We start from the raw sequence: 18519 nt of genomic DNA on the forward strand, positions 1-18519 counted from the left end.
TTTAACCTGATTTTAAATTTTTGTTTTGCAATTTTAATCCATATTTTGATGTTTTTTAGTTTTTATGCTGATGCATATTTGCATATTCATGTGCAGAACTATGATGTCATCCAAGGCACTGAATTTCAATGTTGCACTGATTTGTGCACAGAAAATTTCTAAATTTTTTTAACCACTGCTATGGCAGATTTCATTTTCTTTGGCAATTTATTGCTGTGTAAGTATAGGGCAATAATCCAGCAAAAATCCTTTTCACACAAAAACATGCAACATGAACCATGTCTTCCTGGATTTACATCAAAGCAAAAGCCCCCTCACCTGTCCAGAAATGCTTGGTCAAATTTTAATATTTCAAAAAGTGCACCGTTCAGTTCACATAACTCAAAAAAGATGTCAAACAGTCTTCATACATGGAAGAAGAGCACAGAGATACACAAAAAGTGATTCTAAGAAAAATTCATTTCCTGGATCCTTTAAAAATAAATGCATAAAGCCTTGTAAAATTTGGCGCAAATTTATTTGTGATATGGGTAATTCCTGTAATTAGGGGTCCAATTTTTTGTGTGTGTCCCTGTCACTGCTGACATATGATTTTGTAAGTTCAGAACACATTTTCTAATCTCCAAAGAGTGATGAATTAGTGCAAATTACCTGCCAAACAAACGGTGGTAGTTTGAAATCAATTCCGGTGATATTTCTGTGTCAGATGTAACAGGGACACAAAAATGTCACACTTTTGGACCCCTGATTTCTGGAATTACCCACATGTTAAATTTCTGGCACTCCAGAAATACACCTGGAAAAAGTACATGTATACTGGGAAAAGGTGTGCAGACCAAGTGTAGCCTGACGAGATGTCATTACTGAGGTTTCCCTACACTCAGAGGGCACATCCTTAAACCTTGGGCGTGCATGTATTTAGGTCAATTAATGCTTACCTATGACCAACCTGCAAGTGCGGTGCTACCTCTGTAAAGGCTTCTGTATCTGGTTGCTATGGGCCTCCGAGCTGGACCAATAGAGAGCATAATTTTCCTAGCAACGGAGGGGCTCCTTTGGTTGCAACTGCGCATCACTGGTTCACGAATGACTAGGAAATGCAAGCGTTGCAGTCGCATTGCTACCAACAACATGAAGACTTCTGACGAACCGATGAGGGGGTGCTTCTGCTCAGGGAAGATAGACTCGTCAATAGAGCCTGATTCACATTTGAAAATGCCATTCTCCCATATGTGCTGTAAGGACGCTTACAATCCTTTGACAAATTGTCAGTGTGCGGTAAACATTTTGTCACAGCAACAACCCTGGTGAAGAACGGCGCTCAGAAGGCCCTCTTCCACTTCCAACACAAGAGGGCGCACCAGCAGCTGGCCGAGCGAGGCCAGCACCTGATGGAGTGCGTGCGCCGAGTGGGCCGGGCGATCCTGGGCAGGGACCACCCGGATCTATTGGACCCGTTGAGAGTCAGTTTGACCGGCAGGCAGAAACAGAGAGCCGAAGGTGGGTTGACGTATACTGTACATGTATGTACGGGTAAAAAGGGGATGGATGTAGAATCACTGATAGATACATGTACATGTATACCGATAAAGCGCCAGTCAGTGATCCCACAGCTGATTTGCTCTATCCATTAGGCAGTTTCTGGTGTCAGTGAACCATCGTCAGATCACGGATCTGGATCTGGTTTTACATGAAACAAACAGGCCCAGTTTATGGAGGCTCTTTGTATTGGGCCTGTTTGTTTCATGCGGATGTGAATCGCAATCAGTGATTCAACATCAGTTCACTGACACCAGAACCCACCGAACAGATACAGCAAACCAGCTTTGGGATCACTGATCAGGATCCAGATCTTTGGGAAACAAAGAGGCCAACTGACTGGATAGTGCTTGGGAGACAGAGGATTGGATGTCACTGTCGGTGCCATCATTGGAGGTCCACATGTGTTCATGTGCTGAAGGAAGTTTCACTGGAAGACTCAAAATCTCAAAACGTCCGGACTCGCACTCGCTCGTGTATGTGCACTCAGTTATTTCTGTTCATGCCAGAAATATTCAAATAAACAATTTTTACATCTTTAGCCCCCAAATTATGTAGTTACAGCTTGGTACAGGTTGAAAATTGGGAATATTAATAATAGAAGTGAAAAGCATCACTAAATGTTGTGGGAGCCATCTTTGATAGGCCAAAAGAAAATGGAGCCAGGGAGTTGTCATTTCTTTGTGCACAGTGATATGGGCATGTGCTGTGCAGTCAGTATCAAGAGATATGCGGTAGGGCTGTGCATTGGAATGGGGTACTTGAGTATCAGACTAACAATGGCAGGAACTGGTACCTGTAGCTACTTATGTAGTGAGTCCCTGACTCTTGATGGAATCTTAGGGCAGGTATCGCCCAGGAGTCAATCTAGTTTGCATTGTTCTGAGCATGTATGTGAAGTTGTGAGCATGCGCAATACTGTCGAAAGAGACCTGTTGCCAGCTGCCACAAGCGTCTCAAAATTTCCCATTGGCAGAGGGTTTTGCAGGATTAAGGTGGTGGTGACCCATCCAAGGCATAAATTCAAGAAATGATGTAGATTTGGGAGGATTTCATCTGTATCCACTTTTTACCCGACGGTAGTGGAGGATTTTGCAGGACTAAAGTTTGGTCCTGGCAAAAAGGCTTTGGAAATGGTCCTCAAGCTGGACAACGGAGGCTCTTTTGGTCAGAACTGAACTTTGCTGGTTCCTTACGATTAGGAAATGCACTCCTGACCGATGCAGCTCTTTTCAACCCATGAGGGGGTGCTTCTGCTGGAGGCGGATAGGGTTAATGGATTTTAGTCAAATCAACATACAAACTATTTGTCACCTGCATTTGATATTTGTTCCGGATTTGCCAGACTATGGAGATTATGGTGCCGTTGCTCCAGGGCTCTGCCTACCCACTGTGGATTACCTAAGCAAACCACTGCCGGCATCGGCAGGAGCGTCAGTCTCTGATCCAGCAATCGACATCGTGGATGGCTTGACAGGACTTCATTTGTCCAAGAGTTCCTCGAGTGCTCAGAAGAAAGGTGATGAAGTACGATTGTACCCATAAACAGGGCTACATGTTGAGGTGATAGCGGTACTAAATGAGAAAAGTGGAGAAAATGTGGGAAAACTTTGTCTCTGAACCCTAAAAACACTCCAGTAAATCTCCTGTTCGTTTTGTACATGGAGATCAATTTGCATCACTTTGGGCACTTTTGTAATTTCCAATTCCAAACTTATCTAATCAGACGTACAGTATGTGCATTTATTGAGTAGAACTTAGTTGATGCGCCTCATTCTAAGCTCACAACGTATAGTATCTCTGAAGTAATTTTAAAAAAGGCAATTGAATTTCAAAGTTTCAAGTTGCTTCACCCCAAAATCATAGAAATTCAACAAAAGCCAATGGTGAATATCCTATCTGAAGAACAGGCCCACATTCAGTTTAAATGGTCAACTTGTCTCTTCCAGGGGTGATGCCTGCAAGACTCTCCTACCCCATGGCCGGACTAGTGAGGGCTCTCTTTGCCCATGACCCAGACAGGAAGAGGGTGGACCAGCTGTGCGTGGAGGCCGAGAACAAGAGCTCCTTTCTGGCTGGTCTCGCCACCAGGGCCACAGATTGCACGCAAGACCCACGGCCAAAAGGGTAAGCCTGGGAGAAAGTGTGCTGTGGAGATACGGCGGTTGCATATTGAGTTACCACGATTTATCACATATTGACTTACATTTCATCTTCAAATGATGAACTGGTTTAACTCTTGTATTTACTGGTGTAAGATGTCTTTGACCTTGCTTACCCAACATGCCAAATAAAACACTCCTTACCTCGCTAACGAACCATCTCAAACTTGTCCGCGCAAGTTGTGCATGGCAACAATGACTTCATCCACAGGAAGCCCTGCATTTGTCCTAGGCAAGTGAGTGGCTGTTTGTATTTGGCCTCAGTGCACACAGCAGGTGGCCCCATATAAATTGTACTGCATCAGTGTTTACTGCCAGTACGGTAGACACACAGCGTGTCCTCGAGCGCTCAGCCTTGCTCAAAACCCCAGAAGGGGGACATTATGTATAAGCCAACTAATTGCTTCACACATGTAGCTGGAATATTGTGAACAAGATGGTTATTAATTCCGCAACTTAAGCCCCGCACAATGTCTGCAACCTGTCCGGAACTTGTCCCGGACGAATCTTGAGATGACTGCTAACCGAATAAAAATGTGGCCCGTTCAATCGTAAAAATAATTTGCAACAAGTTTTCTTTGTTGAATTTTTTGGGTGTCATGTGTTTTAAAATTCACCAATGTCTTGACAAGGCTGCTTCCATTCAATCCTAATAATCTGTGGTCCTTTTTTGTTCAAGCCTGAACATTTTAAACACCGAGCTGTCGTCCATTTTGTCAACTGCACAGAATGAACTTTCTGTATCTGGAGAAGGCTATTTGTGCAGTCTATTTCATGTACTCATCTCTTGTTTGCCCCACGATCTGCAGACGATTGGAGTCCCAGGCACTTCAGCTCATCTCCCACACCTCGCAGCTGGTCAGGCAGGCCAGAGCCTCCACGACGGGCACGGACTCGGCAAGGGCAGAGGTTCATCTCCTGGCTGAAACCTGGACATCGCTAGTCACTGACCTACGCACTGGCCTCGTGGAAGTTATTGGCTGTTGGGGCTTGCCTGGCAACGAGCTGATGGAAGAGTCATTACGAGGCGAAACGGATAATGTCCCCAGAGCGGTCAGCCATTCTTAAATATTGCCTCTGAGAAAGATATTTGCTGTACAGATATACCTTTTCATTTCCTTTCTTTGTGCTTCCTGAAAAGTAGAAGGCCAGTCAAGAATTGTCCCCTTCTTACAATCTGTGAATTCTTGTCTCTCAGAAAATGTCCTAGAAGCGAGTCGTCAAATGGAACTTATTAAGAGAACACATCTTCCCTCTCACTCATTTGGTCATGACCTGTGCCAGCTGAAAACTCTGATCAGCTCTGCTGATGTTCTTCATACTGTATTTGATGTTATTACCATTAAGTGTACTTCGTGTAAAGGATATATGCTAACTTTCTGCCATGATGAGCTCTAGGAAACATAAAAGTGTTGTCGTTTTGAAGAGATTAGGGTTAGAATAATAGAATACATTTTTAACTTGGGACCCAACTGGTGTACTGTATGCATATTTGGGTAATATCTCATTTTGAAGGTGTTCAAAGTTCTGCTTCTCAACCTGTTTTGCTTCCTACATTTTTGATTAAATAACAGGAACGACTAGTACTACTTTTTCTCCCTTGGTGCAGATCGATAATTTGAATTTGCACCTCCAAAGTGTTCACTGCTTGGTCCAGACTATCGTTGAAGCATCTCAAGCTCTTGTTGCTCTCAACGATTCCAAAATGGCCGACTCTTCAAGTCAGGTCCAGCTTCTGCAGAAGCAAGCATCCCATTGGTCGAGGCTGACCCACAGCCTGATCAGTGCAGCCAATGAGGCAGTCATCAACCCAGGTAAACTACAAACTTACAAGGTCCTGTGCTCAACAGATATGTCTTGGACATATCGAACACTATATGCTCCTGTTAAACTTAAGCATGGCTTGAACAGCTTTGTGGAAGTTCCGTTTCTGGCAAAAGAAGTATTCCAGAGAGGCATTTGTAATGCATTAGTTGCTCTTATCTTCCTCAAACTTGAATTCTCCATTCCGATCAGGGTCGATCCATGGCAACAAACTGTGACATATAACACTATTGCACGATTCATGTCAAATCCTGTGCTATTGTAAATCCATGCAATACTCTGGCAAAGGTGGTGTATTTGTGTGCATAGGCCCCTATAACATCTTATATAGCAAATCAAGTTACTTTATAGATAAATTCATTGTCACGCTCGCGCTCATGGAACACAGACTATGAAATGTAGTGCGTCACATCGGCCTTTCTTCTCGTGGCATATGGGACACAGACGTGCTATGTTATTCTGTGTTCCACTCGCACTCGTGTGATAACTCATAATGGCTACAGTGTAACGCAATCCATATCTTCCAAGACAGAGTGTCATAATAAAGCTAGAATTGGCAAGCGGCTCCAACCTGCATGCAATCTGGAATGGCGCAGATGCTTTCCATGTGCTTTGACCACAGCAGAATGAAACAGCTTTTAAGAAGACCAATACTGACTCTCTCTGTCTCTGGAGAAAGTAGAAAGCACTTTGTGTTTGAAAGGGACACACCGTGTGCACACAGTGTCATGTTCTACTGTGCCATCAAGGAGAGGGCATTATGTTTCTTAATGTCGTTCCCGTATGACACCCTCTCATAGTCTAAGTAGAGGCACTTACCAACGTGAACCATAGACTGACACTGAGGATAGGAAAACCTGCTCCGTTTTGTGTTGTGCACTCTGGGTACCAGTTTATGCGCATGCGGCACAGAGGACACCGGCATGCAGTCAGTTTCCACTCGACTGTGTACAGATCAGACGTGCCCATGCACAGTTGCTTGGAGAAAGGTGGCATTTGTCTTCTGGACCCAAGTGCACAGAGCTTTGCATGCGCTGCTTCAAAATTAGGAGGATGCCAGTCAAAAACACTGCACATACATGTACCGTGACACCTCTGGCTGGTAACGTGTTCTTGCTGAGCAAATATTGTCTGCGCTTAGCAAATGCCCTTCCTGGGCAACATCTTGTAGCTCTTCCCAGGGTTTCCCCTGCCTATTCAATTGTGAGGTGGCCCACCTCACTGATTTCAGTGACCAGGCTTTGACTCAGGCTTTTCTGATGAATTTTACCACCTCACACTCAAAATAGACAGATGGAAGGAAAAGGCAAAATAATTTAGATATTTGGAAATAAATCAGTTTTGAATTGTTGAGAATGGTGTTACGGGACACAGAATACAAGATCGATTCATCCTAAGAGGAAATTTAGAGTAACCATTCTCTCACACTACATGTATATAGAATTTATTTTAGGCCTTTTTGAAAATACTCACTATTGGTTTAGATGCCAGAATTTTGGCAAAATTTGTTGGACCACCTCAAACATATCAGTACCCCAGGGGAACCCCTGGCTCTTCCTACTGTTAACGCCATAAGACTAAAGTGTAAAATTCTGCACTTACGGTTGGCTTATTTTATGGATTAGCAAAACACTTTGAGTTTTGTGCACTTGTGACTCCTGTAGAACTAAGAATTCTGTGCGTACACAGTTAGTGGGGAATTTTTGAGGTAGTGCGGTAGGTATAGAATGTTGATCATTAGGGTGGAATGAGAGCCCCCAAAGTGGGCCGTACCGGTATGTCAGCCATACTTCTGTCATGGTCCACCGATTTTCAAGACTTTTTTTTTTTTTTTTTTTTTTGCGTTGGGGAGATGTTAATTTATATAAGGTTTTTCCCTTACCCAACGTATATATTAATAAACACTGTATGCTCAGTGCTTGTCCGAGAGTTTGCCAAAAATAGTCACAAGCTTACTCGGGTGGGACTCGAACCCACGACCTCCTGCTTACTAGTGCAGACATCTTAACCACTCGACCACCGAGCTTGCCGGGGTCGGCTGTCCGGTCCGAGTCAGGTGAAGCCGAGTTGACAAATTCCAAAGGCTGATCCTGTTTTTTTTCCGAAATGATTGTCCTTGTCCTCCAGATGAGCCCCTGCTCCAGGATCTGATTGAGCGCCGGTGGCTGGACTGGTCCATCAAACAGCTAGAAATCATATCCATCATTGATGGCTGCAATATGAAACCCGGTGGAGTGGCCAGCTTTATAACCACGGTTGCCGTGGAGGGAAGTCACAGTGAGGTCACCGAGCAGGTGCAGAATCTGGAAGACTACACAGTGCAGATGGCTCACATGACTGATAGCTTACTAAGGTAAGCATAAGATAGGATTTCAATATGAAAGTGGTCTCACAGAATTGTTGATTCAACTTTTCAGAAAGCCTGCCTGCTCAACAAGTTGAGGTGCAGTACAACCTGTGAAATTTTGACAAATCTGTATTTTAGGATGTAGGTTTGCGGGTACACCATGTAATAATCTCTTTTGGGAAGAGGTGTGGTTCTTTTGGGAAGAGGTGTGGTTTTGGGAAGAGGTGTGGTTTTTGGGAAGAGGTGGGTGTTGTGCACCCTCAGCAAGCCACGAAGCCACATCACCCTCCACCGACTCCAGACAACCTTTATTACACGGCATCCACTCGATTCAGCAACACCTTCTCCTGAGGACGGCCACAGCATACTGGCCGAAACGTCGAGTTAAACACTCACCGGTTCTTCTCAGAACCACACCTCCCCATCTTCCCAAAAGAGAATATTACATGGTGTACCCGCAAACCTACATCCTATGTACTTCCACCATGCAAAGCTTCAAATCTTACAAATCTGTATTTTGACAAATAGTCTGTTACTATGTTTCTTTAACCCTCACAAGAAACATGGGAGACCCAAGAACCACACATTTAGTTCCTTGGATTTCCATCAATATGACACAGCCTAAGTGAAATGATTTGCAAGTTGCCAGAGCCTATTTTGAGTTAAAAGCCTTGAAAAGATTGTCGACAGTATCAGTGTGAAAAATTTTCCCCTACATGATGCCCATTTTCATCAGAACAGTAAACCGAGTCAACACTTCAAAACAAAGATCTCTTGCAGTTTTTATTGCAAACTAATTATTGAAACAAAATTACCAAACAATTCCCTCCCCCCATGTCTCTGTCACTTTCTCAGGAGCTATGCCGACTCGACTTTACCCGACGGCCTACTTGAAGCCAGGAATTCCCTGGACAAACTCAGCAAGCTCCTCACTGAGGCTGCCTTCAGCTGCTCCCGAGCAGGCACCGAGGGGGTCTCGCCAGAGCAGCGGAACGGGAATCGGCAGAGGGTCGCACTGCTACAGAGAGAGTGGGCCGCAAAGGTAAAAGGTTCAGAGGATGGATGATGGGGCCAAGATTTCTTCTATTTCCAAGTTACTCCTCTGAAGTGGAGAGTGTCTCGTAGTGTTGTTAGGGTTTGTAACCTTAGATCAAAGGGTCAGGGGTTTGTCTGCACTTGTTGGCTATATGCTGTGTCCTTGGGTAGGCCACTTTACCTCTATTTGCCCCTCCCAATTTAGTAGTAGAAATAGGTACTAGCAATAAGGCCGGTTCATACTCCAGCTTTGTGCTGGACTAATTTGACATCACGAATAACTTGCAGCAAAATTCACTCAAGCTGAAATGCATCCCCCCTAAGCAACTTTGTCAGTACGATTATTTGATCTGGCATCACAGAATTATGTAAATATTTGCTTTTTCATCAATTATGAACTCAACTTTGCCCAGGGAGCAACTACGGGCATCGCTAGAGGCGGGTGCCAGACCCCCCATTGGTTAGTTTTGTCGGCAAAATCTTACTTTGTCGGCAAAATAAAAAAAAGTCATGTAGGTGTTGGGCTAGGAAATCGGCAAATTGGCAAATTTCATGTAGCCCCCCCCCCATTGAAAATGGTCTAGCGAAGCCCGTAAGAGCAACCAGCAATGGACCAGAATCCTGTCCTGGCAGGAATAGAAATATTCTCAGCCATTTCCTGGGCTGCCCGGGCTCGGGGCCAAGTTTACTTTTTTGAGGTCACTTTAAGTTTTATGGATATTGTAATGCAACCAATGCTGCGGATGACTACGAAAATAAAGAGGAACTGGTAGGGAATAAAAAGATACAAGTATTCTTGTAACTGGTAGATTGTTAAGACTTGAAACAAAAGCAAATCTGTAGGCACGAATACAGAATAGGGAAGCTAGATCTTACATTGCCAATGATTCCGCAGCTAGAAAGGGGTACGTTTTGGTCACCGATCTTCATACTGTTACTTCTAAAACAAGACTACTTTAGCATCCATATTTACCATTTCGTTTGCATTACCTTTTGCACGCTGTTCTTCACACAGGCTCATCTGCTTTCAACTCACATTGACCGCCTTGCGGGGGACATGGCCACACCCCTGGACAGACTAAGTGGGGCAGCACTGGCAGTCAGCCAAGCTTCAGGTTTGTTGAACGGCTTTTCATAAGTTTCACTGGTAAGAGACCGAAATAACACAGTGTGTTCAACGTAGATTTTTTTTCATCAATAGCTAAAGGATGTTGAAAAACAAACAAGGGGAATTATGGCTGATAACCTCTCGTCTATGATGCCACAGGTCCGTCAAGGCAGGAGCTGCTGGAGGAGTTTCAGTCTCAGTCGGATGGCCTCAGTTCGGCCGTGTCGGGGGTCAGGCAAGCTTGTGCCCAGGCCCTGAAGCCCACCCAGGCTGGACCGCTGAAGTCCGGCGCGTTTGCGGCTGTGGACGCCCTGTGTCGGCTGACCCCGGCAGCCGTTATGCAAGCCAGGAGCATAGCAGGTGATTTTTTTTCTTGGTAGTTTTTTTCTTCTTTCTGTTGACTCAGGTTTGTGGTAAAAATATGAAGGTCAAGAAAACATCTTGTCAGTTGCCAGTTTTCAAATTTCAGCTTTGTCCCTATCTTTGGCTTCATCTCAGGCTCTCAGATCCCTTTTTGAAACCTCAACTTGCTCTTGGAAAGAGTCAGCCTCAATGAGTCAAATTGGTTTTTTGGGGGGTAGCAGATTTTTCATAGCTTGGGACTGTGTTCATGAACTTCAGAGTATGAAGAAAACACCCACATTCTACACCAAGGGTTTGAAAAAACCACCCACAGATATTCTCCTTGCTAATATCAGGAATGCATATGTCCCCCAAACAGGAGATGCCCAGGACTAGAGTAATATATTTAACTGCATTTCAGGAAGTTGGCCAAGATGCTGTGGTGTTTATTTGTGACCCATCCCTTATGATATGAGTGTGTTGTGGCAAAGTCAAGTTTTGAGTTAGCTGGCCTACAAATAACACAGACACGACGTAAGCTTCTTGTTCAGCATCCTGTGTAGACCTCTGGACATCTGAAGGGAATCAATTTAGTTTTCTGCACAGTTGACACGTTCAGTGTACTTCCAGAATGAGTTAAGTTTTGTTCTGCAGTGTGACGAATGTTGAGTTTTGCTGGTTTGCAGATGGTCAGCTGGTGTCGAGGGAGGTCCGGGCAAACATCAAGAGGGAGTGGGCTTGTTATGCCAAGGCTGTCATAAACAGCTTACAGAACAATCCCGAAGTCAGGTCGTCTGTTGTCAAAGGTAAGTAAGTCTGGTCAAACTCGGCTTGAAGTCGTCACAGCTGCGCATACCTGAAAAGACTACAACATCAGTTGCCCGGATAATCAGACAACTTAAGAGTCCATACTTTGTACCAAGACATTTACTTTCGATTATTATTCGTCCCGTTCCTTGTGCCATATGTGCATGTGGCTTTCAACACATTGAGTACCAATTACGAGTACACTTGTTGTAACAGGTGTACCGGATTCTGCGTCTACGCGTGCACTCATAGGAAATGCAGGGCAGGAACTTCACGGAGGCATCAGAGGCAATTGCTTTGATACCCCCCAGTTTTTGCGTCAGTGCCAATTGAAATGTCCCCGTAGACAAGTTGATTTTTTAAGGCAAGTGCCCTTTGCCCTTTGCAAATGAGAAATTGCCTTGCCCCTTCCCGGTAATTTGAATATACTGAGATCACCAAGAACACAACAATTGCGCTGCTGGCAGTGGTGAGAGCATACATACTGTAAAATGCTCGTGTTTAAATAGACGCGTGAAAGGTACCTATTAAAAATGTGCGCATGGGTACAGCACTTGGCAAATGGGATCATCCTGTGAAACGATGCGCGGCAGTCGACGTCTCAATGTGTATCAAAAGTAAAACTTGTGAATTTTCATGTGTGATAACTCATTTATATACCCCAAATGGTTTCTTGACTTTGCTTGATGACAATGTCATTTTTCCTCAAAACCTTGAATACCAACACAACTTCTTCTCGTTCATGTTTATTTTGTTGAAAGTAATGAATTGTTCCAGGTATCGAAAGGAAGAAATGCACCAAATAACCATTGTGGATGGTGTAAAAGTCTGCTCCATCTTTATACTGCGTGGGCTTCCTCGTGTGTCCTGTTCATTTGGATGCTTTTCCCGTTGTTTCCCCACCCCCGTAGACGTGACCAGTGCACTGAAGTGCAACAGCAATCTCCCCGCGTCCAGCGTGCCCCTCTCTGGAGCGGCACACGATGAGTCAAGACCACTGGACACGTCTGGCCTGTCGCTTCACCAGCTGAGCCTCTTACACACTCTACCCAGGCAAGGTAGGCAATCAGAGAATTGCCGGGAAACTTTTTTTCGTATCCGCATCCATCAAAATCCGCTCCCAGTGATTTGCGGATGCATTCAAGGGCCGTAGATCCCAGCTGCTGGTTAAGCAATGCTTGAATACTCGGCTATGGCTTGAAATGATGCACAACTCTATGAAATGGTTGCAGCCACAACCATAGACTCATGCATAATTTTAAGCCGCAGGTAAGCAATTTTGACACAGCCTCATCTAATGTTGTTTTTGGTGCATCAAAGAATAAGAGCAGTTCCTGGATTAGTGCACTGAGTCATATTTGATTGTACAATACCCAAATAAATCTCCGTCTTCTCATTGGTTGGTAGTCAGGTATTCAGTACATTCAATGGTAACCATTGAATGTATCCTATTGCATATACCCTTCATTTGCATGCCTTCATAACCTTCATTTGCATTCGTGTGCAGTAGGCACACTTGTGGCCCTTCACGCCCACAAAGGCTGTTGTACACAAGTATTGGTGTTAATACCTCAAAGAGGCGAGTTGTCAGCCACTGGCATGTTGCGTGTGTATATCACCCTGCCGTTTGGCACTTTCTTTTTTTTCTTGTAATTGACTTGTTGAACTACTTCAGACACAAAAATGGAGAAGCTTTGTGAGAAGGCATAATTCATGAACAAGAAAATCCCAATAACTAGCATACTGACCATGTCCAACCCACTGGAAATGAGCGAGAACACCATTCAGTCCACGATGTCTGATGTAGCATACCATGATGAGCTGTTATGCCAAGTTGGTCTTCTCCCAACTTGTCCAAACATTCGAGTGTCAGATGCAGTGTGAAAAAATCTAGCGATTCTAGTTTCCCACTTGTTGTTTACTTTGATGAAAATATAGAAATCAGATCATTATCAGGGGTGATAGAAGTTACATAGATAGGATATGGTGCTTCCATGCCACTCTTGCTTACTTGTTATGCTGATCATGTATCAAACATCCATCTTGTGCCATGCCTTTCTCAAATGCAGACATTCTCGTGGGCGATCATATATTTACCAGAACGATATCTGCGTTCAGTTGGTTGTGCTTGCTGTGGCTGATCTAGCACTGACAGAAAAACGGGGCACCCAGCATTTATGGGGGGGGGAGCTGTCTGAAGTAGAGGTGCAATCTGAACACACAAGGGGAACATTTTTTTTCTTCTCATATCGGTGAAAATATCTGTTGTTAGAGCGTAAGCAATCATTTGAGAGCAGGAGAAACCGGTCTAAAGAACAGGCGTTTCCTTGAGAAAAATAAATTTGGAAATGGTGGGGTGCATATAAGGTACACCCCAGTTTGGATTTGGTAATGGACTGGCTTGTAATGAGACTTGTTGGCTTACAGGGAGGACATGAACCAAGTATGGAAGTTTTGAGGTTATATCATGGAAGCTAACCTCATGTGCGAGTTGTGTGGTTGTGAGTCCTTTGGTTCTGACAACTGGTTCCTCTCAGAACCACCAAGTCATGAAAGAGATGAGTTTCCACGGTACAGTGGCAAACCATCCATTCTTTGGCTTAGCTTTCGTCCACTTTTTCCCACTCGCTTCACCCAGGCATCACATCTGCATTCGCACCCCGCAACCACTCCACCCCATCTGATCATTCCGCCCATCTACCTCAGCGCCCGCCCGCTACCCCTACTCACCTGCCCCCGTGGCAGGCCGCACTGCGCGCCTCATCCTCGGGTCGTGCTTCCGCCTCCCCAGGGGGACGGGATGATGTCCATGCTGGGATGAAGACATCGCCAGAGAAAGGCCACTCTCCCTTGAAGGAGGTAGATCCGAAAAGGTGAGAAAGTCTGGCAAAAGATATGCCTCATCAGAGGAACAAATACACAAGAAAAACAGTCCCAGAAGTTTATTATATATATTGGTGCAGAAAAGACCTTTAGGAATACCATGGTTCTATTAGGATGTATTTGGTGCAAGGATACTTTACCCCTAGGGGTGTAACTATGTCCTGTGAGTACATCTTGAACTTATTAGTTATGGAGGTCGTGTTAGCAGTATTTGTGTTTATTGTCCAAATAACCTCGCGCCATCCGTGTATTATGCTTGTTCAACTCTCTTGCTGGCTTCAAATTTTGTCAAGTAGTGCTGTATTCAAGTCCGTCACAAGTCCCTGTAAGCCCATTACAAGTCATTTAGTCTCAAACCAGTTTACAAGTATTCAAATGGGCTGTGGCAACAGCATTCTTTTGTCATTGTTCACCTTGTTACTTATGACTGGCCTTGTAAAGGGACTCATGACTGGCCTTGTGAAGGGACTCATGACTGGCCTTGTGAAGGGACTCATGACTGGCCTTGTGAAGGGACTCATGACTGGCCTTGTGAAGGGACTTATGACTGGCCTTGTGAAGGGATTTATGTTGTCAAGGCCTCTATTTTAATTGCATTATAAGTGTAACGCATTCCTCATTATTCCTAAGCATTATCATTTTTTTTTTAAGACTTCTTATCACATTCCATTTTATATCCCGAAAGGGAAAGATATTGATTTGGATTTTTGAAGGTGTCAATGTTTCATAAACTTTTGTGAAATCTTTGTGAAAGTTTCTGTTGAGAAGTACTTGGTTCTTCAATATCAACCACGCAATAGAGGAAGAAATGGAAGGTTTGGCGGCTACTAGGCCTGGGTTAAGAGTTGTTGTGGAACTAGGGTGAAATTTCTGTTTGGCCTAGCGGGATGGTTGACCTATTGGATTGGGTTTATACACCGGTCAGGCTTCTCAGTGTTCGGTGTCATTTCAGGGTTTCAAGCAGGGTGTTGGGGGTAATTAAAAATACACTACAGCATTTAACTGATCTTCTTGGTTCTTGCATACAGTCCCTACAGGAGCAGAGCACTAGGAATGCATGAGTAAGTTGCCGTCATTCATAACACCTTTTACAATCAAGTCCTTGTAAGTCCACCACAAGTCCATCACAAGTCATTCAGTCTTAAGCCAATCCTCAAGCTATTCAACTGAACTGTGACATAGATATTCTTTCGTCATTGTGCATCCTTGAACAGTACTAATAAGACAGGTCTTATGAAGTGACTTGTGATGGACTTGTGAAGGACTTGAGAAAGGTCTTGTGATGGACTCGACTCCAACACTGCTCACAATCATGTGACAGAGGAGAATATTTATTTTGATTTGATCTAAACAAACTACTGGGGTAACATTGTACACAGATTCATATTAAATGCAGGTAGAGGGTATAATGTGATGTGATCTGTGAAAACCCTGCACATGGTGAGCTTTGTCATATAAACTTCCAATTAATATGGACACGCTCTTGTTTTCAGATCTATTCCATTTATGATTCTATATTGTCTACAACATGAATCTAGGTTGCCTAGAATCACTAATTAAACAGTTTTGAAAACAGGACAGTGTCCAGATCAATTTGAAGTTGATATGCATCAAAAATGGCAGAGCTCACGTCCATTTGAAGGGTTTTACAGATCACATCACATGTGTTCCCCCCTTCCCCATTTGACCAGATGGATGGGTTATTGGATCATCCTCCTACGGCTTTTTCATGATGAGAAAAAAACCCAGCAGTTTTCCGGTGTTTTTCAAACTCACCAACGGCCACAATGTATTCAGTACTAATAAAGGAGAAAAAGTGACAAAAAACTTAAATATACCATTTTTAAACAAACCTCTGCTCGTCCTTCTCAAAGTTAGCATGTCATGTACGCAGTCGTTTGTATTTCTGAGTTACAAACATCTCCCATGTTCAGTCAGGTGGGCAGCGTTCATTTACCCCACACTTCTCTTGACCGTCTCAACGCAGCTACGTCAAGACTCCAGGATTACGGTCTGCCACCAGCACCCCGACACTTCAAGCGCCCAGGACTGCCGGAGGGAGAGAGGCCTTGAACCTGAGCAGCTACAGCAAGTGCAGCACGTCCATCTGGGTGAGTTCCGACCTTCGGAGGTTTACATCCTAAGCAGTCGTCTTATGTGAGTGTATTCTTAGGCCAAATAGAATTGGAGTGAAACCAAGTACATGGGCTTGTGCCCCATACGGTTGAGTTCCCATGGAGGGGGCTGGATTGTCAGGCACAGTAGACACATTGCCTAGAGCCAGTGAAAGATTTGAAGGACGACAGAAGTACAGTCATTTGCAAAAGTTTAGGACCACACATAGAAAATGCATTAACCTGCAGGAAAACCAAACTTCAACCAACCACTCATGGCAACTAGTGTTTATTTCCAATGTGTAACCTTGGTACCTAGGTTGAACATTTTCGACTACATTTCCATGATTTGACATGCTAACAGTCTGATATTCAGTGTGCCCTCTCTTATTTCTGATTACTTAGACTGGCTTTTTTTACCCATGCTGCCTTGCAGATAAAATGTCATACAAGACCTTCCTTTACAAAAAATTTCATTCAAATGGGTATATAGCACTACACTGATGTTATGCACCACTGTGAAATCATGCTAAGTAATCATTCAGTGAGACAGTGTAATGCAGGCCCAGTGACAGAAATACCAATAAAATTCAAGGTGGCCTTAAACTGTATATACCACAGCACGCCATAAAACTTTTCACCTGTACCTGTACACCCTTGCCAATAATCATGTACACAAAAGAGTTTTAAGATTCAAGAGTCCCTCTTTGATTTTGTTATTTTTAGAGAGCTTTATGTATAATTATTTTCTGCAACTGAATGCATCAACATGAAATGTGAGACTCCCCTGCATGCCAGAGCCATGGAATTGGTGCCGAAGCCCTAGGCCAGGTGGGGCCTAGGAAGTACTGATCCATGTAAAATGAATAAAGGAAATTGGTTTTGTCACTAAATGATTAATGAACAGATGCAATCCGATTTCATCTTCTTTGATAACAAAACTGAAATAGAAATATTGTCTGCTGTTTGTTGCTTTGTTTAAAAACATTCTCCAAGTGACATCAATACGAAAAAGCCTTTACGTTATGCCAAAAATGAACTTGTAGAGCCTGAAACTTCCTATGTGTGCGTTAAGTCCATTTTGGAATTCACCACACTGGTAGCCACAGCTGATTGTAGCAAGTCGACCTGTGACTTGTTTACAGCTTGTCAACCTGCCCATGAAGCCTTGCCTACTTTGGTGGCAGATCCAATGGACCATTAAGGGCCTTGGCCTCCCTATGAAAAAGGAGCGAGATTTTTTTTTTCCATAAAAAATAAAGAGAGGGAGGCAATTCTCTGGGACTGCTTCATTTCCTTTCCTTCCATTTCAAAAGTCTGTGAAAGGCTGTCAACTCTTGCCTGACCCGTAGAAAGATCATGGAAGGTTACACAAAGAAATTTCCAAATTGTTTGGCCCCCCTGGGCCAGGAACATTCGACAATAGCAGTGATATGACAGTACCAACAGACACCCAATGCACTTTTACCGTGTTGTCCCTGCTGACTGGGCCCAGAAATATTCCTATTAAACCATCTCAACCCCCTGGGGAGTGTTCAATCATCCGTGCAAGCATTTCAGGCACTGCTGGGTTTAATCAGCCGCAGATAACCTGCACTGCCCTCACGGGTACCCCCTTTTATACTCCTGGGTGGAGAGAGGAAAGACCACATGCCACACGTAAATCCCCCCCCCAGCAAATTAGGTTCTGCCCTTGGACCACTTTGCACACAGGTAACAAGGCACGGAGCTCTTCGTTTCCACCCAGCATAATCTTTGAACTCATGCATGTCGGATTTTTATGTGTTTTTTTTACTTTTTGAGTAAGCAGTTTATGGCTGTGACTTGTCGGATTGACACTGGGCTCCTCACTATGTTGCCACTCTGCTTGTGTTTCACGTACAGGCAGCCGCCTCGGTCTTGCGGCAAGAGACAGACAAATGGGAGGACGACTCCAACTCGGTCGTCAAGGTAGCCAAGACCATGTCAGCCCAGATGTACGACATGGCGAGATACGCACGCAAGATCAACAACCCAGCGGTCAGTGGTCTAGTTATTATTATCCTTTATAATGACACCAAGGATTGGTCCAAAGTGCCTGGGCACTGTAGCTCACAAGCCTGAAGAAACCTGTTGAGAGGAGTCAGTGAGAAGAAGTTACAGTTTTAGAGGTGGGAGGAAAACCCTAGAGGAATATTCTGGGTAAAACACATAGAGTCAGGTAGGGATTGAAAACCCAATCCACATGTGGACTGGGCTGGGATTCGAACCCAGACCGCAAAGGTGGAAGGCGAGGAAAGAACCACTACGCTAACCTGACTCCCCTGTTGAGTTGAGGATAAAGAGAGGGTTGTGGGGAAAAGTGATCGTAAGATTGTC

General features: G+C 44.1%; 1 protein-coding gene across 2 annotated transcripts in view; it reads left to right on the plus strand.

The window, feature by feature from the left end:
- Positions 1-18519, plus strand: part of LOC110985085 (uncharacterized) — a 35962-nt gene that overhangs the window by 14636 nt on the left and 2807 nt on the right. Inside the window, exons 12-26 of one of the 2 annotated variants that reach the window (XM_087145090.1) lie at positions 1297-1500; positions 2885-3058; positions 3489-3666; positions 4511-4754; positions 5311-5515; positions 7653-7878; positions 8728-8914; positions 9923-10022; positions 10175-10375; positions 11044-11163; positions 12076-12222; positions 13956-14037; positions 15076-15108; positions 16035-16158; positions 18046-18180. In XM_087145090.1, coding sequence (XP_087001216.1) covers positions 1297-1500; positions 2885-3058; positions 3489-3666; positions 4511-4754; positions 5311-5515; positions 7653-7878; positions 8728-8914; positions 9923-10022; positions 10175-10375; positions 11044-11163; positions 12076-12222; positions 13956-14037; positions 15076-15108; positions 16035-16158; positions 18046-18180 — 2360 coding nt within the window. Of the gene's footprint in view, positions 1-1296; positions 1501-2884; positions 3059-3488; positions 3667-4510; positions 4755-5310; positions 5516-7652; positions 7879-8727; positions 8915-9922; positions 10023-10174; positions 10376-11043; positions 11164-12075; positions 12223-13802; positions 14038-15075; positions 15109-16034; positions 16159-18045; positions 18181-18519 lie in introns of both variants that reach the window. The other variant, XM_087145089.1, reaches the window with a different exon arrangement.

The sequence above is a fragment of the Acanthaster planci genome, linkage group LG13 (assembly GCF_054643075.1).
Source record: "Acanthaster planci isolate LZ-2023a linkage group LG13, COTS_SCS, whole genome shotgun sequence".
In the NCBI taxonomy this organism is placed as follows: domain Eukaryota; kingdom Metazoa; phylum Echinodermata; class Asteroidea; order Valvatida; family Acanthasteridae; genus Acanthaster; species Acanthaster planci.